This window comes from Canis aureus, chromosome 34 (genome assembly GCF_053574225.1).
Source record: "Canis aureus isolate CA01 chromosome 34, VMU_Caureus_v.1.0, whole genome shotgun sequence".
In the NCBI taxonomy this organism is placed as follows: Eukaryota; Metazoa; Chordata; class Mammalia; order Carnivora; family Canidae; genus Canis; species Canis aureus.
The window spans coordinates 8,482,474-8,505,805 of NC_135644.1; the positions used below are offsets into that span (position 1 = coordinate 8,482,474).

The 23,332-nt window shown below is 39.9% G+C and overlaps 2 protein-coding genes across 3 annotated transcripts in view; both read left to right on the forward strand.

The window, feature by feature from the left end:
• TTN (titin) overlaps nt 1–23,332 on the forward strand; it is a 274,020-nt gene that overhangs the window by 44,503 nt on the left and 206,185 nt on the right. The window contains exons 42-46 of one of the 2 annotated variants that reach the window (XM_077883160.1): nt 679–963; nt 1,184–1,309; nt 6,083–6,271; nt 11,647–11,703; nt 12,793–19,452. In XM_077883160.1, coding sequence (XP_077739286.1) covers nt 679–963; nt 1,184–1,309; nt 6,083–6,271; nt 11,647–11,703; nt 12,793–19,181 — 7,046 coding nt within the window. In that variant the 3' untranslated portion in view covers nt 19,182–19,452. Of the gene's footprint in view, nt 1–678; nt 964–1,183; nt 1,310–6,082; nt 6,272–11,646; nt 11,704–12,792; nt 19,453–23,332 lie in introns of those variants that run through there. The other variant, XM_077883161.1, reaches the window with a different exon arrangement.
• LOC144304666 (uncharacterized) lies at nt 8,104–11,456 on the forward strand. The gene is made up of 2 exons (XM_077883169.1): nt 8,104–8,953; nt 10,789–11,456. The coding sequence occupies exons 1-2, from the start codon at nt 8,311–8,313 to the stop codon at nt 11,007–11,009; spliced, it is 864 nt and encodes a 287-aa protein (XP_077739295.1). The 5' UTR covers nt 8,104–8,310; the 3' UTR covers nt 11,010–11,456.

Sequence of the window (23,332 nt, forward strand, 5' to 3'; positions counted from 1 at the left end):
CTTTGTTTCATACTTACTGATTGTACCTCATTAGCATCTGTACATAAAGAAATGACTCACATATACACAAATACTTGCAGAACAAACAATCCTGGATGTGATGAGCCACATGGTTTGCCCAAATGATGTAAAACAGGTAGCATGTGGCAGTTGTTCTAACATTCTTGAGACTACCGCCCATCTCCACCCCCGCCCAGACCCCAGTAAGGAAAGGGGTGATCATATTATGTTGACAAGCTTAACACTCTGAACAACACCCCCTTACCAGACCTCGGATACCAGAAACATCTTTTTCTAAAGTTGTTCTATCTGGGAAACTAACAAGGGTAGTGGAAAGGGAGTTGGGTGGGGAGGATGGGGTGACTGGGTGATGGGCACTGAGGGGGGCACTTGACTGGATGAGCTCTGGGTGTTATATATGTTGGCAAATTGAACTCCAATAAAAAAAAAATACCAAAAAAAAAAAGTTTTTCTCTCTCTTTGAGGGCAACATTCCAAATGTTTTCTTCCCTCTTAGCACCAAGAATGTTCTAATACTCTGACACAAGTAAAGATCTCACAATTCCAAAGTTTTGTTTCTGAACACATCACGACTGGCCACGGATGAACATAGACTTTCACACGTTCTCCCGTGTTGTCACACTGTTTCACCAGCTGTTTGTTTTCATTCACCCCCAGCACCAGAACCGCCCCAGATTCTGCAGGAGCTCCAGCCTGCAACTGTGCAGTCTGGCAAGCCTGCCCGCTTCTGTGCTGTGATATCCGGCAGACCACAGCCCAAGATTTCCTGGTACAAGGAAGAGCAGCTGCTTTCCACTGGATTCAAGTGCAAATTTCTTCACGATGGGCAAGAGTACACACTTCTGCTCATTGAAGCCTTCCCAGAGGATGCGGCTGTTTATACCTGTGAAGCCAAGAATGACTATGGAGTTGCCACAACCTCAGCCTCACTCTCAGTGGAAGGTAGAAATGCCTTGGCTACCTCTCAGCCTAATATGAAACCTTAAGAAACCCGCCTTTGTGTTCTCTGTGTTTGTAAATACAATTTAGAGCTCATAAAAGCAGGTTGCTCCCCAACTTTTAGAAGGTGCCCCGCTGCCAGGTGAATTAAGATAAATCAGCATTCTCCATTCTGCTGGGGACTGTGGCTTAATCATAACAAATCCTGTGGTCCCTTTCTTAGTTCCAGAGGTCGTGTCTCCAGATCAGGAAATGCCAGTTTATCCTCCTGCCATCATCACCCCGCTTCAGGACACTGTCACTTCTGAGGGACAGCCAGCCCGTTTTCAATGCAGAGTTTCTGGAACAGGTAGGTTTATGAGCAAAGGTTTCATTGCTAATATTTACAAAGAACTATCTGAGGAAAGTTTTCTCGCCTTTCCCTCCATCACAAACATCTCTCATGCATAATTTGATTTTAATGGGAATCTTGCAGAAGACTCACATGAATTACTGAATAAAGGAATAGGCCATGTTTTCTACCACTGAATGTATATCTAAGAATGGTTAAGGTGGTAAATTTTATATTATGTGGTTTTGTTTTTTTTTTTAACCACAATGAAAAAAAGAACTTGATTGGTGTTTTCTGATGTTCAAAATATGTCATGTTCCCTTAGATAACTTTTGTTATCTCTTGAAAAAATACAACAAAAACTACAATTATTATTCTATTAATCATAATAGTACCTACATATATTTCAAAAGAAGAGTCTATTTATATGTAAGGCATTATTCAGTCTATTGACAGTGCTTGTGTGAAAAGGTATATTCCTTTGGAAGGCAGTAGCCTATAATATAAAAAATAGGAATCAGAGGTTGGATTTGAATCCTGGCTCCCCTGTGTGACCTTAGGCAAAGATGAGATTTCTATGCTACTCTTTCCTTCATGAATAAAGTAAGGATAGCATTGTGTTTAATCGTAGAACATACATTTCACAAGGGCAGGGAGTCTGTCTTAGTACCTAGAACGTATTGCCTAAAAAGGCAGTAGCTACTGGAAAGTAGGATCCTTGGCAGCAAGGGTGGGTCCTTGTCTTAGAGTAGCTTCATATATAGTGTATATTCAATGAGTAACTGTTAATTGGACAAAAGAGTGATTGTCAAATGACTAACACCAATCAGGATTGTGCTAGATAACACACACCAGCTCATGGCCCAGTGTTTATCACGTAGTAACCCGCCTGTGGGTTAGCTATTATACTCTTTAATAGGGGCATGCTTCCCAGATATCCCCGCCCCTCCCCCAACCCCAGGAGTCCGGTCTTGGTAGAATGGAACAAAATGTCTGCAGCCATTTCAAGCTGATAACGATTGTAGATTTACCTTACATAAGGAAAAGGTAAATCAAGTTTATCCCAAATGAAAATCACTCTCATTTGCTTGGCCTTTATGTATGATCACCAAAGGGAAAGCCTTAGAGCTTGGGCTTCTCACAGCATTCCTAATAACTGTGGGGTTGTTATTATTATTATCATCATCATCATCATCATCATCATCATGCTTCTACCATTAGTTTATGACTCAATCTCTGCACTGCCATGAGCCATTTTCCTGAACAAGTTAGTATTTCAATTGACGTTCTATGACCTGATGATTTCCCCTTCTGAGATGGAGATGCTGATCTAGAAACCAAATGGACCTATTTGATTTTTATGACATAATTAAAAGATATTATATATGTAAAGTACCTATAGGCATGGCTGGCAAGTGACTGGTGCTCAGTACATTAATTTTATTATAGCTGTAGAGGGGAATTATACAAACATAAATGTCTAGTATTCAGTAACCAACATGAACAAACCCCATAGACTTGGTGACTCAAAACACAAAGTTTGAGAAGTACTAAATATCAAGAAATAGAGATTTATTTGATAATATCCTACTAACATAATAAAAAATGGGGTTTTAATATCAAACTCACTAAATTTATCCTTTCTTTGCATTTTGAGAGGCAAGTTTTCAAATCCATATACACATATATGGATTGTCTAAAGCACATCTTTACATAGTGTTTTTTTGTTTATAAATAACATTATATTTTTGCCTTTAAAGTATTGCAAAAATATGTTCAAAGCCTTTATAAGACTCCAATTGGGGTAGAAAGAAAAAATCTTTTCTATATGACTGACATCTTTAATTGTTTAAATGGACTTTATAAATTTGTGGATTACTATTTATGGTGCTATTTATAACACACATAGAGGCTTCAGCATCCTCTTGCAAATGTATTTTCTATATGGCAAAAATTAAGTTCATAGTAAAATGTCCTTTTAAAAGCTTACCAAATGATACACTTTCATGCCCCTGGGACTGAAAATATTTACACAACTTCCTCTGACCAGGTATTACCCTAGGAGAGTAAATTCACCCCTACCTTCTACAAACTGGAAAAAAATTAGGAGTCTTCAGAAATCCCAGTCATATCTTTTTGGAACTCAATACTCACTTAAGCGTGAAACTTGATTGACCTTGAGCAATCTGGTGGTACCTTTATGAGAAAGTTTTGCCTGTTGAAGGTCTCTGGTGCCACCTACTGATGCAAAAGCAATTTGGAAAAGTAGAATTTTAAAACTTGTAATAAAGCTAGTTTTTTGCTAAGTAATATTTATTTTACATGTTATCAGTCAGTATCATTTGGAGGCTTACCGAGCAACAGCTAGCTAAATAAAATGATAAATAATTAGTCTAGCAATGATGGATGCTCATTGTTCATTTAAGTAGCTCTTCAGTTTTATTCTACCAATGTCAGCGTTCTTGCTATTGAAACATCACTTTAGCTGCTAGGGCTGCCAGGACCCGAGTTTGCCTTCCTGGAGCTCAGCATGTGGGTGAGGAGATTAGATCCCAAGATTGTAAGTGCTGTAACAACCCATGTACTCAGTACTGTCTGTTTGCAAGACAGAGAGAGATGCATGGACTGGGCATTGACGAGTCAACAGGATCATTGACCACAATGGTGTTCTAGGCAGAGAATGACATTTACAAGTCAGAAAGGCCTACAAGAGCACTCCATGTGCTGGAAACGACCAGTGGTTTAAGTATGGTTGGAAAGTTATGTAATAAGTGAAGGAGAAAGCCAGAAAAGAGGGCAAGGGCCAGATCCTAAGGGGTTTGGTATTCTCTGCTTAGGATTTTAGATTTTGTCGTCTTTACACTGAGGAGCGACTGAAGGATTTGTAAGCCTCTGAGTAACATGATCAGGTTTGCTCTTCAGGGACAATGCTGTGGTAATGAAAAGAGGAATGGACAGATGTGGGAGGTGAGATCAGGTGAGGACCAAGGGAGAGGTCATCCTAATAGGTTTGGAGAGTGCTGACAAGGCCCTCAACTAGAGGAGTCAGGAGAAAGAAGGGTGTAGATTGTGGGAGAATTAAAGAAGTAGAATGAACAGAATTTAAAGACCATATACAATGGAGTGATGGAATGGGGAGCAGTGGCAGTGGGGTGGCCTCACAGAAGCCAAAAGAGGCCAGTGACCAACATAGATAGTGGCAGCCCAGTCAGAAGCACCAAAACCATTACTGAAAGAGGTCTCACCTTTTAGTTCATTTATTGTTGGCAATGCATGCCTGTCCTAGGGCTTCATTCAGTTCACCGAAGGGTTTGTTGTAGGAATATGTGGAGAACCCCGTAAGGAGATGGACCAACTCTTCATCATTTCATTTCAATTGGGGTTTAACAGACAAACTAAATGTAGAATGATTGTTAAATTCCATGTGATGGAGTTCTCTATTATGTTCCATGGCCCTGTCTTGGGGCAAATTATTGAAGGCACTGCTGATCCCTTGGGGACGGGGTTAGACATTCTTGCTTAATGCCTGACTTGTGCCGGTAGTTTATAAAGCCCTTCCTGTGTGTAAGTCATTTAAATCACACAGCAGTGCTTTTGCAATGAAGAGCTCATGAATTATTATGCATCTCAGTTTACAAATGGGAAAATTGGTCCAGAGAGATTAAATGATGGGTCTAAGATCACACAGCTGGGAAACTGTGGTATCGGGATTCCATTTTCTTCCTTACCTTGCTACCTAAGGAAGTGAAGAGATTTGTGTTTTTAAAAGGAGAACCTGTAGTTTATAAACAACTACCCTCATGGGCCTTCACAAACCAGTATCTGTGCTAAAATGCAAACAAATGCTAGATGACTGGACTACTAGAGAATCCCCCCATGGGTGGTATTGAGATAAGGAAGTGACACAGTAATCATACTCCAAAAGCAAGAAGCCTTGGGTTGTGGCTTTTAAGAACTAGTGACTAAATAAATGTAAATCCCCTCTTGACTTATAGGGTGATTGTTTCAACGGACGTATAATATTTTTTTAAGTTCTCAAGACCTTAAGCTGTAACAACAAAATATTATTTTATCTTTGCTTTTGGGTTATGTTCCACCATTTTAAGATGATTCAACTCTTTGTGTGAAAAGAGCTAGTTTTATTATTATTTATTATTACTGCTACGATGAAAAAAGCCAACGATATCTAACATGCCCAAATTCATTACTCTTTCTTTCAGTTTTAAAAATCATTTTTGCCGTGCTAAGACCTTTCAAGATTTGCTCATTGGTAATGAAAATATAGAAATTTTTCCTTCAGCCTATAGGGTGTCTGTTTTAGACTTCTGGGAATGCTGACCTTCTCAGCTCTGTTTTTAGTTGATCTTTGTGCCCACCAAAAACACAAGTTGCCTTACTTCATGTCCTAGTAGGTGACCACAATCCTAGATCAAGCCCATCATGATGACATCATGATGACTATCTTTTTCTTGAGGTCTCTAACTATATCAAAACCTTGTCCCTGTTTCCACAGCATGACCTGCAAGTGGTTAAAAAGAATATAACTAAAATTGTAAAATTTCAAACATTACAACCAGCTTATAAGCTGGATTTTTCTAAAATCATGTTTCTTTCTTAAAGATGAGAAGAAATCTTGTAAGAATAGATGTGGCATGCCCCAGAAGAGAAATATGAAGCCATTAAGATGAATATGAAATATAGTCACCAATACAATCAATACTGTGTTTGCAGGTAAAAATATCCACCACTTTTTGTGTTTTAAATGTCTTTTTTATTCCTTTTGTGATGCAGATCTAAAAGTGTCTTGGTACAGCAAAGACAAGAAAATCAAGCCATCCAGGTTCTTTAGAATGACTCAATTTGAAGACACTTACCAGCTGGAAATCGCTGAAGCTTATCCAGAAGATGAAGGAACTTACACTTTTGTTGCTAATAATGCTATGGGTCAAGTATCAAGCACAGCCAACTTGAGACTGGCAGGTACAGTAAACAACCTTAAGAACCATATTTAAATATGGATCTAATCTTACAACGTCAGTAACAGTCACTAAAGACTCCATGTAAACCATCGCCGGCCCTACAATTCTTTTAATGCAACTAATTGTTTCCATGTTATATGCTACATTCTCACTTTCCATTTATCCCATCTTATTATGAATCACAAACCATCATTCCTTATTTTGCTCTGCTTTGTCTTTATGATGTTTTGTAACGTATTGCTCTCCTTACCAGCTTTCATGCTTTCTGATCAGCATGTATCAGACTGGAGAGAAACATGCTAAAGAAAAAGGTAGATTTGTTTTCTCATTTAGCTAGGATGAAAAATTTTTTTAAATGTATAATGTAAGCGTTACTATCCCCCCATTGTCCTGACACTATTCTGATTTCACAGAGGCTGCAGAGGATGACCTCAGGTCTGTACACCAGCTAGGTGTATTCACTGTCAGTCAGAGAATGCCTGAAGGTTGAGGCGCCCAGTCCTAAGATGGTTTAGCATTTCTGATGGGGCTTAAAAGCAATCAGAAACACTTCCCTGGTAGTGGAGGGCACTTTGATTCAAAACAAGATAACACTACTTTTATACAAACTATTTTTGCTGGGCTAACTTAATCTATGTATTATGAATCATGTACAAATACATCAGGATTAAGGGAAATTGGGGTTTTCTCTTCATTTTAAACACTATAATAATCATATATTTTCTTAACAATCAATTGAAAGTGGTTTGCAAAATAGAAAATGTAATTTTACAACCAGAGGGGGGAAAAAAAATAAAAACAGAGAATAGGAATACCTGAACCAAATTGTGTACTTCACGACTGCCTTCACAAACAATATAGTGAACTTTCTTAGATTATTTATGTCTTGGCTTCTTTGCCTGGAAAGTGGAAGTGAACGTGTGTGACTTGGAACCATAGTGACATATGTTGACAAGATAATTAGGATTGGGCTGGATTCTAGTCCATCATAGAAATTTGCAGCAGATCTGTAGACAACTCCAAATGAGCTCCGGTTTCAATGCAGAGTAAGACATTAAAGGTTGGCATGCTTCTTTTCAGGATTTAGCAAATTTGAAGAAGTTACATCAAACTCCCAATGGCATGTCTCTTCATCAGTTTCATTTAAGAAGGAGTCCCTTGGCCAAAAGCCCATCTTCATCCAGCCTCTATCAAGCCTCAGGGTGCACAGCGGGGAGACAGTCAGATTTCACGCAAGGGTTTTTGGCATTCCCAGGCCAGAAATCCAGTGGTTTCATAACCAGCACCCAATTCTACCAACAAAAGATGTAGTTTTCCATTTTGAGGAGTCCACAGGCATGGCTTTAATGCTTATAGTTGATGCTTACTCAGAGCATGCTGGCCAGTACTCTTGCAAAGCCACCAATAGTGCGGGGGAAGCCTCTTGTGCAGCTACACTCACAGTGACTCCAAAAGGTAAAGCTCATCTTGCTTTTTAAAGACTTGGGTTTGCTTCATGCCTCCTACTCCCACTGTTACTAATGAGAGTCTCTGCTGTTTGTCTCACCGCATATTGTGGTCAGTCCATAATTTACTAATCTAGTAACACCCAGCAAGCCCTCCTGCGTTCTCAATGATAGGTTAACCTATACAGTTTAAATCTCTCTGAAGTTATGTATTCTGTGCATTACCTTAGTATTTTTTTTAGGCATCAACTTTGCTCGATGTGTTTACTTTTCTAAACAACATCTCACCTGTTGGATCATTAATGATCCATTTGCTGTATGATGTTTATACAGTATATGGAAGAAAGGGGATAAATGGTATTCGGGGGGGAGGGGGGAGAGGGGTGGGAAAGAAAGAGAGACTGTGTCACGGTTAGCTGCAGTGACAACCGAAAGAAGGACCCAGATTCCCTATGGTGGCCGCATGAGGCTTCATCATCCATTCATCACTGGATCACTGGGAAGGGACTTTCTTTCGTGTGACCTGACATCCGGAGTGCACTGCATCTGGCATGCTGCTTCCAAGCGACAATGACATCTTTCATCCTCATCTTCCATGCCGTTTCATGTTACTAACCTAGCCACGTACCACCGCTTAGATCTTAATATTCTTTTCTCTTTCTTGTCACCTGATCATACAGTGCGAGCCCTAGGTAGGCAGAGTTCTGGGAAAGATGTAAGAGAGCCCACCAAGTGCCAGGCAGTGGCAGATTGCGCTTTCACAAAGCAGGAGAGCAAAATGTCCCAAAGCGAAATTAAGTCATGTCAAGGATCATCATTCGAATATGAATACGAATCCCAGGTCTTTGAGAGTGTGTCTCAGAGCCCCACCCACACAGCGGCATCGGTGCACGGTGTAGCGCTGCGCCGCCGAGCATCCCTTGCACGCCCCGGGAACCAGGCCCAGGGGGCGGCGGGCGAGGCCCCGCAGATTCTCCGGCACCTGCAGGATCTGTCCGTGAGATGCGGCGACACTGCTCGATTCCTCTGTGTTTTAAAAGACGAAGCTTCTGTTGAGGTCACGTGGACCCACCAAGGCGTAAAGATCGAGGCCTCTGGAAGAGTGAGGCCGTCCCAAAGTGGGAAGATTCAGCTTCTTACCATCAGCGACGTTCAGCGGGCGGACCAAGGGCTGTACAGCTGCCTGGTCCGCAACGACTACGGCTGGGAGACCTCGTCGGCCCGACTAAGCATAGAAGGTGCTTCTTTGCTGTTTAGCTATGACTTGCTTCATCTCATCCTCATCGCTTTACGCAGCTTTTCTGCCATGCAAATAAAGTCAATGAATATGTTCATTAGCACAGCCCTAGCTTAGCACTCTGTGGATAAGTGGCCTGGTCACTGGTGGCCAGGCTTGTGACGAACAGTTACTTTCCAGTCTAGACTCAAGGAAGTTTAACTTTCAAATCTCATTTCAGAAGGTTAGAGTTTATTTCTCACATGTGCTGCTTTTCCTAATAGTTACCAAACGTGCTGCCTACGAAGTATACTGAAGAAGGTCAAGATGTTATCGTTCATCGAGTATTAATTATTGATCGTTGTGCCTGATACTGTGCCGAGTTTAAATTTAATTATTTTAACATGAGGAGGCTCAAAAAGTCCCATCTGCCCTTTGTTTGCAGATCTGGAAGTTCTAGATGTTTACAAAGATGTTATGAAAATAGCAAATTGGGCACTGAAAATACCAGGGCCCTGTCTGGACCAAGATTAGTAGTCTGTAGCTATTTCTCGGTAGAGATGATACTGCTTTACAGTCTCAGGTCCCCCTGGAATTGTAGAGTTATCTCAAGGCAAGATTATTATTTTTTGTTGCTATCGCACTTGATTTGCCACCATGTCTGAAAGGGCATGAATCAATTTGTCTTGGAAAAGACAAGTTCTTCCTTTTATCCATGGACTTCCTCTTAGATACTAATGGAATGGGAAAGTTATTCTTCAGGGGCTAAAACCCCATGCTGTATGTTGGCAAGGTGAAGGATCTTCACTGAGTCCCATGGAAGGAAGCTGATGGAAGACGCTCCAGCATCTCTAGAGGTCCATGGCGAACTGTGGCCTCAAGGTCTTTCCTGATCTGTCCATACCATTTTTGAGATGTTAGAGATGAGCAGGGGATAAGTACCCTGCCAGGTGACAGCCATCTTGGCTCTGAATTTTGTAACAGGTTCATGCATCATTTAATATATCTGTAATCCTCACTCACCCACGGGAGTCTTTCTTCCTTCTTAATCTGACATTTTGCTCTGTAGCTATTTCTGGTAATATTTGTGTCCTCCAATATCTCAAGAACTGAGGCCTAGTTATGCAAATTAATTGGAAAACTCTACCATCCAGAGAGCTGACCCTCACTGTCACCATAGCTGCTGGCTACTGCAATAATCACACAGAGTGACAACTTATCTGGAGGTGACCCGGGTGCCAATTGTGACAGTTTCTGCAGCCATATAATTGGGGGTTGGCTGTGTTGTGGAAGTAGGAGTAATGTAGGTCTTTCAACTTGCTTCCTAAGGAATCTAGGGCCACAGTACATGCTTGATCGTCATGTTGCCAGAGTGGATTTGAGCTAGACATTTTTGCCACAGGGTGGCCAGTTCACTCGGTCCTAATTAATTACATTATTAAAGTGTTCTTGGCACATGAGCATTTTTCTCTTGGAAAGTCCAGACTGCCTCTCTTGTACTTAAGAGAGTTGAAAGATACGCCATTTAAGTGTTTGAAGACTGAAGGATCGGGCACAGTTGTCTAATTATTGAACATGAGACCAGTCCTTATATGTTCCTCTTTTAACTTTGGCCTTATAACTTGTTGTAGGCTGCACAGTTATCTACGATCAAGTAGGAATGTAAAACCCTGTAAGTCTGTTCAAGTAGGGTTATTCTGTGCATAATAAGCCTAGGTATATCCTATATTAGTTTGGGGACTAACATGCTGCTTTCCTTCTCATCCTAATGACATGTCACCTTCTCTAAATTCAGCATGTGATTTACTCTTCAAACACAGCTAATGTATTCCTTTTCCTAACTTTATTCTCACCTAGCAAAAGAATCGCAAACCAGAGCAGTTACAAAAATTGCCCATGGTTCAGACATTAAAAGTATTAAAACACTCAAAGCGTCACAAATTAAAACAACCCACGAAGTAAAGAGAGAATCATCAAAGAAAACATCAAGTTTGTCGTTCACTTCATGCCAAAGCCCACAAGGAAAGGAGAAGCCGGGGAGCCTGTGCGTGGTGCCTCACAGGTGGACGGAAGACTGACGGACACCAGGGCACCTGCCCTGCTCAAGAAGCTGCCCCAGAGATGATTGTGTCTAAAGCCTGCGCCTTTTCCCTATCTAATAAAAGCCATTTTTTGAGTTGAAGACTCTTTGTTTTACTCCTTAACATGTAATCAGACTTTGTGTAGTTTAAACTTTTAAACATGTCCCAAATCAAAGGAGTATTTACTAGCAGGAAACACTTTATTCTGCAGGAACACCTAAGACTAGCCCTCGGCAAAAAGTGGCAAGTTAGAAAATGCATGTTCCTTCTCTGTGTGACTCCATCTCTTAGCAAATGTTCAGTTGATAGGACATTTAAAAAAAAAAAAGAATATTCCTGTAGTTTGTGGATTGCTTTTTTGAATGCATGTAAAGGCATGGGGAATTATAGAACTAAAAGTGGTAATTTCACAGAGAACCTAAAATAAAAATGTTTTAAAATCTCTCTGCCAACATTGTCATGTACTCTATCAGTTCATTGATTTGTTTGGCATGGATTTTGGGGGTGCATTTGGAGGATGTAGTTTTCCATTACCAGAATAAAGAGAAAATTGTAATTGTATGAATATATGAATCGAGGCAGAAAGTCTATGGCATTAATCATTAAAATCTCCATATGTGTTTTTCCATTTTAGCCCCAGAATCAATTTTGCACGGGAGGATTGAAGAGCAGATTGAGGTGGAGATGAAAGGTATTGTTATATTGGATGTGAGATTTAAGTAGAAATTCTGAAGGATTAATAGAATCCTTGAGCTGCCTATTTCCCCTTAGTAATATTGAGAAAAATGACATAGATGTACAAATATATCTCTTAGAGTATATATTACTATGTCGCATGCCTGGTTTAGTATGCTGATGGTTACATGCATTTCACAGTAATTTGTTTGATGGTAATTTAAAGTCTTGTATTTAAAATTTATCAGCCATATTCCACTTCATGTTTGCAGCCATTTTCAAAAGCGCGTATTAGAAAAAGTTGTCATCTTAATGCATGAAATCAAGAAGTAAAAGTTTGTTTTCGAAATCATGGTGAATTAAATTGAACAATAGGCAATAACCTAGCTGTCATTCTCAGAATGCAATGTCACGAATGAATTATGATTGAAATGCGACTTTATTTAGGGTGTGTGAAAATGTTATATTCCCATTCTGGTGGACACTTCATGCACATACATCATCTTAACATTGATATGTCTCTTACACTGGCTTGCAGATAGCTGCCTTACGTGATCCTTATTGCCTGCTTTTCTTTGCATAACATTGTGACTTTATGGCTGTATTAGTTCGAATAAACGCCTTCTCATTTTATTTTAGCTAATTACTTATGGTTATAGTTCTTGTAGATATTTTTTAAATAGTTAATTCTCAAAAATATAATAATTTACTCTATAATCAAAAGGATCAGAAAGGGCGTTTATTCCACTCTCTGCAAGTCAGGTAAGATTTTCCTCTTAGCCATCAAAAGAACTAAGTTTTCCTGCTCCCCAAACAAACATGCACAGGAACATGTTATTTTGAAATGCATTTTTGCTTGTTCAAGAAGAAATTTCAACAGTTTGAAGAAAAGACCAGACAACGAACGATTTTCGTGTCAGAATCTTTTAAACAGAGCATGGTGTTGCGTTTATTCGAACAAATATGGTGAGTGAACTTTTTATGGATTTGTGAGAATCTGTAGCATGCATTTTATTTCATTTCCTATTTTGCAATTTCATTTATTTTCAACTTTTTCAAGACTATGGAAAATAGTAAAATGCTTTATAATTTACTTTTTTTCCAGAGTTGTTCTCCGAGGGGGAATCTGAACATTCAGAAAGAGATACACGCGATGCCTTTTCAGATTCTGAAGACGTGGGCCATAGCTCCATGGCGGCTAAAAGATATGCAAGTCGAATATCCTCTACAAGCTCCTGGCCTGAATATTTCAAGCCTTCTTTTACCCAAAAACTTGTGTTTCAGTATGTTCTGGAGGGTGATCCCGTTGTTTTTACATGTAAATTAATTGCTTGTCCAACTCCGGAAATAACTTGGTTTCATAACAATCGACCTATTCCAACGGGTCTTCGACGGGTTATAAAAACTGAGAGTGACTTACATCATCACTCATCCAGCTTAGAGGTTAAAAGCGTCCAAAACAGAGATTCGGGAAGTTATAGATTGTTAGCAATTAATAGTGAAGGCTCTGCTGAATCAACAGCCTCATTGCTTGTTATGCAAAAAGGGCAAGATGAGAAATGTTTAGAATTTCTAAAGAGGGCAGAACAGACACATGGAAATATGGAGGCATTAGCTGAAAGGAGAGAAGAGAGGATAAAAGTTGGCCTGAGGTTTACTGGTTCTCCCTTTAACAAAAAACAGGATGTAGAACAGATGGGAATGGTGCGAACTATACACTTTAAGACAGTAAGTCCAGGCAAGAAAACTGACTTTCTGTGTGATGAAGAATATTTAGAAAGTAAATCTGACATAAGGGAATGGCTGAATGTAGGGGCAAGCTTCCTGGACGAGGAGACCAAAATAAAGTTGCAACGTTTACGGGAGGCTAGAAAAATGTTAATGGAGAAAAAGAAGTTACCTCTTTCAGATATGCCATCTGAAATAAGCTCAAGAACTCTGAGAAGTGAAGCTAGTGATAAAGACGTTCTGTGCTCTAGAGAGGAGATAGAAGGCAGGTTTGTATCTGATCTAGCCGAAAATAGGGATAGGGTGGATCATTCATGCGAGGGGATTGTCCAAAATCCACAGGTCCTTCCTAATCAAATGGACCAAGATGTAGAATCTGGAGAGCCTCCCATAAGCTTTCAAACCACTGTTGATGAAGAAATCCTCCAGACAGAAACAAGAATGAGCCAAGAGCTATTTTTAAGAGAAAGTCCCCAAGAAGACCATTTTTATGGTAGGATTCTGGTAAGCGAGGAAACCCAAGCAGAAGAACAATTTGAAGGAATTATGACCAAAACTGAAATTGGAGCGTCATCTAGATATATCACTGCTATAAATAAGAACGAGGAACTATATGAGACACCTGAAGAGGTGTCCCAAGTTATTATGCCACATGCCAGTGAAGCTTTTGGGGCAGTTATGAATATTAAAGAAAATGTGGAACTGGATAGTGAGAGAATAAGAGAGGATGACTTGAGCGAATTGCAGCACTCTGTTTCCACGGAAACCGATGAATTCCAAACTGCGCAAGAAGGAAAAACCACAAGAGTTTTGGAAAGCTCGTTCCAAAGGCATCCGCAACGTTGCCCACCTTCATTTCTTCAAGAAATCGAATCTCAAGAAGTTTATGAAGGTGACAGTTGTAAATTTGTGTGTCACTTTCAAGGATACCCTCCACCCATAGTGACGTGGTATAACAATGATATACCAATCCCACGCAACAGAGGCTTTATCGCGCAGACCTCAGAAAACTACTCAATATTAACTTTTTCTTCTGTTCATCCTCAAAATGAAGGTTCTATTACCTGCGTGCTGTTTAACCAATATGGAACAGTAAAAACAACGGGTATACTTAGAGTGATGGCAAAGCGAGGGCATGGTGTTGAAGCACATTCGGTACCAGTGTTGCACGAGTATACGGATGTGGAAGAAGAGTTGGCAATGGTGTTTGACCAAACAAAAGACATCCAACCGCCTTGGAGACAAAAGCGCAAAAAACATCTCCAGATGTTACAAACCAAACCCCCAGTTCCTCCCTCTGCAGACACAGAATTGCTTTCCTTCCCTGTAGAAATTCAGGTAACAGCAGCTACTCCTACCCCAGAGCACGAGAAAGAGTCAAGAGAATTGTTTCATGCTGAGGAATTGGAAACTAAAGCAACACCTCAAGATGAGGCCCCTCAGTCACCAAAACACAAATTTATATTTTCAGCTGATATCACTAATGAGCCACCAAAAATGTTACAGGAAATGCCAAAGCATACCAGATGTAGAGAAGGGGATTCCATCGTATTCGAATGTTTATTGTCTGGTGAGCCCAAACCAGTTGTAACGTGGTTTCAAAACGGACTCCTTTTAAAGCAGGACCAGAAGTTTCAGTTTGAAGAAATTAATTTTAGCTACAGGCTATATATTAATGAGATCAATTCTCAAGATTCTGGAAAATATAAATGTGTTGCTGAAAACAGTTCAGGAACCGTTGAGAGTGTTTCGAATCTGACAGTGGAACCTGTCACTCATAGGGAGTATAGTCAATTAGAAAACATTGGTGGGATTTATGCAAAATATTCCAAAGATCAGCAAATTCATGGAAAATCTGTAAGGGCACATTTTTATGATCATCCACCTGGTCCTTTTATTCCCCAGTCCAGGATACAAGAACATTCTGTAATGGAATATTTTCAAAGCCTGGAGACAGTTGAACAGATAGACCAGAAAGGCCAGGTTCATTGCACATATTCTAGAGAAAAACTACCCAGATTTATGCAAGGTGCTGCTGGAGCCATAAAACTCAACAAGCCTGTCAGAGCCAAACTCATACAGGGTCAGAGTGAGGGGAAAGAGGGACGCAGAAATGAAAAATCCAAGCTGTACCAAGCAGAAGGTACTGTTTATCCATTTGTCGATGATTTCAGCGAAGTTGAAAAAATTAGGCAAGAGGTAAAAAACGATTTCAGAAAACCTGGTGAAGCAGAAAGGGAAAATGTACAAGAATATGCCCAAAGTGACTCTTTACGACATAGCCAGTCTGAGAGAACTCCTGATAGTTACAATCCAACAGCTTCATCTCTCGAGTATGAAGAACCCCTTGGTGAAGAGAGACACTACCTAGGGAAAAAGGTGAAGCATAGAATCATTGCATTTGAAAAGTTACAACATGTAGAAAAAGGAGTTCTAGAAAAAACACTTACCAGGAAATCATTTGTCAGTCCCCCTCAGAGGAAGCTTGGTGACAGGAACTTGCCATTACCGGGAAGAGAATCAGGATCCAGTAACCTAAATGCAAATATGTATCCGGCAGACACAAGGTCTCCCAACGCCCAACCCGATTCATCTGACGTTGTAATGAATTTAAAGCTGCTTTCTTCTCAGACTTGGAAGGAATATGAAGTAGAAGAAAGGGAACAAGAAAAAGAACTAGGTCTTACAGATCAGTCTGCAATTTCTGGAAGGACTGACCACGAAGCAGCTATTACATTTGACTTGAAGCAGTTCTACTCTCAAGTAGAAAGTGCAGATCTAGAATTCCAAGCTTCAGCTGGTGGCCAACCAGGAGCAGCTTCTTCTAAAATCCAACATCCTGTTTCTGAAGCAGCTGATACTGGGAACATTGTATTTGATCTAAAACAAATGTATTCTCACCTAGGAGATGCAGCTATGGAGTTCCAAGGGCCAGAGACCAGGCAACAGGAGACACCTTATAAAAAAGAAATCTCTGGCACAGAAGCATTACAACCTGAAACACAAGATACCTCTGAAAGTGTGCTAAATGACACACTTCCCACCCCCGAAATGTCTTCCGGTCAGGAGTTTTCAGATAGGACTGCGATAGAGAAAAGTCATTTTGATGAAAATACCCTTTATTTGGAAAAACACATAGAGGAACATAACTTAGAAATTTTAAATCCTGATATTCCCCTTAAATCCTTTTCTGGAGAAACCCACGGTGAACCACATGCCCTACGTCAAACCTCCTCTGCTGATGTGGGAGAGACTTCTGTTTCTGAGGGAAAAATTTCTCTGGAAAACGGAGGTCAAAGTTTCATTTCACATTTGAAAAAAGCAGCAAGTGAGGAAAATCTCTTAGAGGTCCACGAGAAGGAAGAGCACACTGTGGCACCCGAGCTGGCGTCGTTTCAGGACCAGGATGGAGCGACACAGGGGTATGTCACTGGAACTTTGGGAGACGACGAAGGTGATGTTCACGAGCAACAGCAGAATCCAAATGAACAAATAAGGGCAAAATTTGATGCCTTTGGGCAGGAAAAATGTTACGAAGAAGTTCAAGTTCGGAAAGAAATTTCTCTGTCCACTACTGCAGGAGAGAAGATAGAAACTGTTTTTTCTGAAAATCTTCCCAAACCAGATGAGGCACATACAACAGAAGCAATAGACCCCGAGGCCTCTCTAGCACAATATTTACTTGCTGCTGGAAAGCACCAAGTTCCTGAAACTAAAGACCCCAAACCCAAGGCAAGGCCTGTCCAGCGTGAGTCAGTCACGTCAATGGAGGTTGAAGAAGTAACTTTCCACACCGTGTATGAATACTACAGCCAACAACAGGACTCATTAGGCCGCCCGTTTTCTCCTGAATCTGACATTTCGATTGACGTGGGAAGTATAAGCAGTGAAGAAATCTCAGAGTTAGATCAGTTTTATACGCCACCATCCTCTGTTGAACATTTTGAGACCCCAAAGGCTCCTGATTTGTATTTTACTCCTTCAGACACAACCAAACAGTCCACAACGAATTCAGGGGGTGAGACCATGAAAAGAGCCACACCCTTAGAGGAAGCTGGCGAGAGGTACTCCACACCTTCCGAAGGCGAGGTAGCAGAGAGATATTGCACACCCCCAGGGGAGGCCCTGGAGAGATATGCTACACCCCCAGGGGAGGCCCTGGAGAGATATACTACACCCCCAGGGGAGGCCCTGGAGAGATATACTACACCCCCAGGGGAGGCCCTGGAGAGATATACTACACCCCCAGGGGAGGCCCTGGAGAGATATTCCACACCATTAGGAGAAACAGTTGAAGGACATCCTATTCCTACTGGAGGACCAAATCCCACTGGAAACCTTAAAAGGTATCCATCAAAAATAGAAAGGGAGGACAGTACACCAAATGAACATTTCCATACTCCCACAGGAGAGAGGAGCTCCGCTAACGAACTGGGGCGCTCCGATTCATTCGGCACCCCCAGTGAAGCCATCGAACCAAAAGACAATGAAATGCCCCCGTCGTTCATCGAACCTCTGACCAGAAGGAAGATCTACGAGAACACAACGCTGGGCTTCATTGTTGAAGTTGAGGGCATTCCAGTTCCTGGTGTGAAATGGTATCGAAATAAGTCTCTGCTGGAGCCAGATGAAAGAATCAAAATAGAAAGGGTGGGCAATGTGTGTTCTTTGGAAATTTCCAACCTTCGCAAAGGCGAGGGCGGAGAGTACATGTGCCATGCTGTGAACATCATAGGGGAAGCCAAGAGCTTTGCAAAAGTAGACGTCGTGCCCCAGAAAGAGAGAGCGGTGGCGCTCCCGCCTCCAGTCACACATCAGCACGTCATGCAGTTTGATTTGGAAAACACGCCATCGTCAAGAACGCCGTCCCCTCAAGAGATTGTCCTGGAAGTGGAATTAAGTGAAAAAGATGTTAAAGAATTTGAGAAGCAAGTGAAAATCGTCACAGTCCCTGAATTTACTCCCGATCATAAAAGCATGATTGTGAGTCTGGATGTTCTACCGTTGAATTTAGCGGATCCAAGTATGGCTTCAAGGGAGGAAGAAGACAGAGATTTAAAAATTGATTTAGAAGTATTTGAAATGCCTCCTCGCTTTATAATGCCCATTTGTGACTTTAAAATTCCCGAAAATTCAGACGCTGTGTTCCGATGTTCGGTCATAGGCATCCCTAGCCCAGAAGTGAGATGGTATAAGGAATACATGTGCATTGAACCCGATAACGTCAAATATGAGATCAGCGAGGAGGCTGGAAGTCACACCCTCAAAATTCGCAACTTCTGTCCATCTGACAGCGCGACCTATAGGTGCAGGGCTGTGAATTGTGCAGGGGAGGCCATCTGCCGGGGATTCCTCACCATGGGAGATTCTGAAAGGTTTGCTCTGACGACCAAGAAGAGCAAAGTGACCTTAAGCAGCTTGAAGGAAGAACTGGTCTTAAAGAGCAAATATTCAGATAGCTTTTTTGAATTTCAGGTGGTGGAAGGGCCTCCCAGGTTTATCAAAGGGATTTCTGACTGTTACGCACCGTTAGGCACAGCAGCTTATTTCCAGTGTTTGGTCCGGGGCTCTCCGAGACCCACGGTTTACTGGTACAAAGATGGGAGGTTGGTGCAAGGAGCACGGTTCAGTGCCGAGGAAAGTGGCATAGGGTTCCACAACCTGTTCATAACGAGCTTGGGGAAGGATGACGAAGGGGAGTACAGGTGCGTGGCCACGAACAAGTCAGGGATGGCGGAGACCTGTGCGGCCCTCACCCTGACTTAGTTTCTAGTGCAACGTGTCACTGCCTCAGTAATTATTAAACCCATCTGAGCGCTTCCAGATTTTCCAAAGTATGTAGATCCAATGAATTTCCAAATAGGCCCACTCGACCCGAATCTGATACCTGGAAAATCCCTGGGAAAATACTTTCTCTGTGTAGAACTCTCCTGTTTGTAGCCCATGTAAATATCCTGTGATCCCAACTGTGCAACCATCACTGTGTCACCTCTGCTGTGAATCATCGAGCACGATTAAAAATCTCCGTGGCTACCTACCTGTCTGTCCCACTGCTTTACCCTCGTTCGCCTTCCACGAAAGAGTTTCAGTAGAATGCATTCTCTTTTAGCAGATAAACTCAGTAAAGTAACACATAGGATGGAAGCCCGGGTCAGATGACCACGCTGACAAATCGGTAAGGTAAATCTCCTCTCTGCTCTGAGTAGAAGTCATTTTTGAAATTGTCGCCCCTTGGTATCCAAATCCAGGCTCACTGACTTGGACTTAGAACAGACAAACGGCAGAAACCAGCCTCACCCAACTGATCACTAACTCTATGATCTGTTTTACCTTGCAACCTTAATATATTTGTTCTGCTCTTCAAAAAATATTTTCATTATGAATATCCCTCTTCTTAAGTGTTTATAACTCTCGTTGGCTTTGAAAGGACCAATGGTGCTTTCTTTGTGGGTGAAGTTCAGCTAGATGTTTGGACATTTGCAAAATATGCAAAGAAAGATCTTTCCACTTCTGAGAATACCCCATTTTCTCGATTGTTAAAATATCATCAGGTGTTAAATGCAGCATTCATTTGATATTGGCCTGAAGAGGAGAGAATATTACAATATTACATTTATAGAGAGATTTGTATTTTTTTCTTTTATTTTTTTATAAATTTATTTTTCATTGGTGTTCAATTTGCCAACATAGAGAATAACACCCAGTGCTCATCCCGTCAAGTGCCCACCTCAGTGCCCGTCACCCAGAGATTTTTAAACCATAGTCCAATTTCAGAATCTTTAGCACTAGGAAATAGAAAGTGGGACATTTTTAGTATTGAGCAATATGGTCATTTGTATTTCAGATTATGAAATTTCAGATTATATGCAAATAAGAGGATAGTAAGCCTTCCTGTCGTTTTTAAACAAATTAGAAATTTTTAAAACTAATTAGAAATTAAGAAACATTCAAATTTAAGATATATATGTCTCTAAAGTGACTTCGTTTTCCAAAATTATAATTCTTAATCAATTTATAAAATTCTTAACAATGTATCTGTGTATCACTGTGAACCTGAATCTTCTCACAAAAGATGTAATAAATATTAAAAAATCAGTTTTTGTATTAGAAAATGAGGGGTTGGGCCAAAAGACCTCAGAGGTGATTGCTTAATTCTATGATTCGGTATTGTCCCAGTGGTAACTTTTCTTAATATAACTTAGGATAAATTTTAGTTTTGTAACAAATGATGAGAATTTAATAGAATATAGTAATGGAAATAGGAGTCTTTACTCCCTCCACCTCTAAATTACTCACTATTACCTAATAGCTGGATTTTTCCCCTGCATCGGGCAACTTTTATATACCATGCTCATATTAAACATGTTGTTCTCGATTCTAAAAAATTAAACAATTTAAATTTAATTTTCATGAGAATTCATATATTCAAAGTTCGTTTCTTTCACCTATCAGCTTTTTATTCCCACAATAGGATTCCCTTCAAGCCTTCCAAATTGAAGGAATAATTGAGAGAATGTGCAGGATACGGACAGAGCAGACAGGCTTACACCCCTTCCCACTACCCCTCCTCCCCCAAACATCTGTTCTACCTGTTTTAAGTCATCATTACTCATCCAGATAGATATACTGTTGTGGAACAATCATTTCTGTTTCAACCAGGGAGCACACAATATCTGTGATAAGCAGTATAGGTATAATGTAATATAGCTCATCATAAATCCCTGAAATAAAACTGATTCTCTAGTTTAAGGACTTAGGGATTTATTCTACTCCTAGTAACAAAATGGATGTTTCAATGAATTAGAGATTCTGGTCATGACAAACATGACAATAGCTGATACAGTAACAGTTCAAAACCTGTTTCAGGAAAGGAAGGAAGGAAAGGAAGGAGGGGAGGGGAGGGGAAAACGTTGAAATGCCTTTGATGAAAATGAATTTGCAAGAAGGAAGAGTTTGAATTTGCTCATTACAATTCTTTTAGTCTCAAATGCATTGAATTGAGGATATTTGGAATAAAAATGACTGAAAAAGGAAAAACAAGCCTTGCCTTACTTGGCTTACTTATTGTTGTAGATAATTAAATGGAATTTTTTTCTGATTCAATGGCACATAACTTAAAAGCCTGAAATATTAATTTATCTGTTGCTGGATAAAGAATTCATTGTATTAAATGTAGTGGAGTTTAGACATAATTATTAGCTGCTTCTACTACATGCATTTTTAACTATACCTTTCATGTTTCAGTGCATTTGAATTTTATTTACTGTATTTTTTTATGGTCAATATGCCATGTTGGAAGTAAAGGAAAACAACTGAAAGTATTTTAATGAATTAGTGAGTTGGGGTATTTTAAATATTCATGTTCATTCCCTTTCCAGATGTTTTGGGAGTTCAAGTGAAGGGAGAGTGGACATGGGTACTAAATGTAAAATTAAGTGGTCACCATTAATATGTGAAATTAACCAGTGGTTTTGTGGCTTACTAATTGAAATAGTAAATAACTGAGTATATATTCTACATGCCATAGATAAATTTTGCCAGTACATTCATAGGCAATAGAAACTAGAGTTGTGCCTTCTAAAGCTTCTATGCTTTAGAAGAGGAATTAAGGCATGACTATTCCATGTGATGCAAGGGGAGTGAATTAATAAAATAATATTTCTTTGGGGGAAGGTAATAAAACTATTATTAAGAGAGCTATTCTACATTCCCACCAGACTTAATGAAAAATCTAGTTCTTTCATATCATATTATGCCAGTCATCCATGATACTATTTAAAGAATATCTGTTATTCACTCTTTTGTTTTTCTGTTCAGTAATGCTGTATAGGTATTTCTCACACAATAAAGTACAATCCAATTTTTAATGTTGGAGTTATCTTCTTTCATTCCTGATCCTTCATTTTCTTGACTTAACAAAAGTCTTATTATAAAAGCTTTGTTGGCATAATATGGCGATTTACATGGCCAAAGGAGGCCCCAATTTCTAGTAACTGAAAAAAAAAAAAGATGGTTCTCTTACAAATTCAAATGAAGTATTTCCTATAGTCTCTTTTTAATAAAGACTTTATAAATAATAACTGAAACATAAATGTTTTATTTTGGAAATCATCAGTCTTCAATTTGGCAAAGGCTATCATTCTTAACTCAAGAAAATTTTAAACATAAACAGCAATTCTGAATCTTTTTAGAAATTGATTTAAATAATCCTGGATTCTTTTATTACAAATATATAGGCAGCAGTTTTTTGAACTTTAGAATTGGGTTTATATCAAAAAGAAAACTACTAGAACAGATTTAAAATTACATGCATTTTTGAAGTGGATTGAAAGTTGCATGAGTACAGTATTTATGGTTCTATAATATGCTATAATGAGCTAAGATTAAAAATTTAGAAATGTGCTCTTTTTTTTTTATAAATCTCAAGATAATCTAATGCTTCTAGGAATAAAGCAGAAGAAGGCCATCGGTTGGTGCAATTGTTCGTTGACTTCTATGTTTTTGTTGTTGTAAAATAATAATCACTTTTCTCCATACAGAGTTTTCTAGTTCTCTTCTGTCTGCTGAGGAAGAAGGATTTCAAACCTATAGCTCTGGCCATCAGTTATCTAATGGAAATGAAACACTTGAACTTTTGTCTGCACCTCCAATTCATTCAACTACATTTGAGTCCAAAAAGGAAGGCCATGTTCCAGTTTTCATCAAAGAAGTGTCAAATGCTGAAATAAGCATAGGGGATGTGGCTAAACTGTCTGTTACTGTCACTGGCATTCCCAAGCCTAAAATTCAGTGGTTCTTTAAAGGAGTGATGTTAACTCCTTCTGCTGACTACAAATTTGTTTTTGACGGCAATGATCATAGTTTGATCATTCTGTTCACCAAATTTGAGGATGAGGGAGAGTATACATGTGTTGCCA

Bases quoted from the DNA above. Each gene is read 5' to 3' on its own strand.
- LOC144304666 (XM_077883169.1), top strand. From the start codon at position 8,311: ATGCCGTTTCATGTTACTAACCTAGCCACGTACCACCGCTTAGATCTT. The intron at 8,954-10,788 runs GTGCTTCTTTGC...ATTCTCACCTAG, and splicing joins GGCCCGACTAAGCATAGAAG to CAAAAGAATCGCAAACCAGA.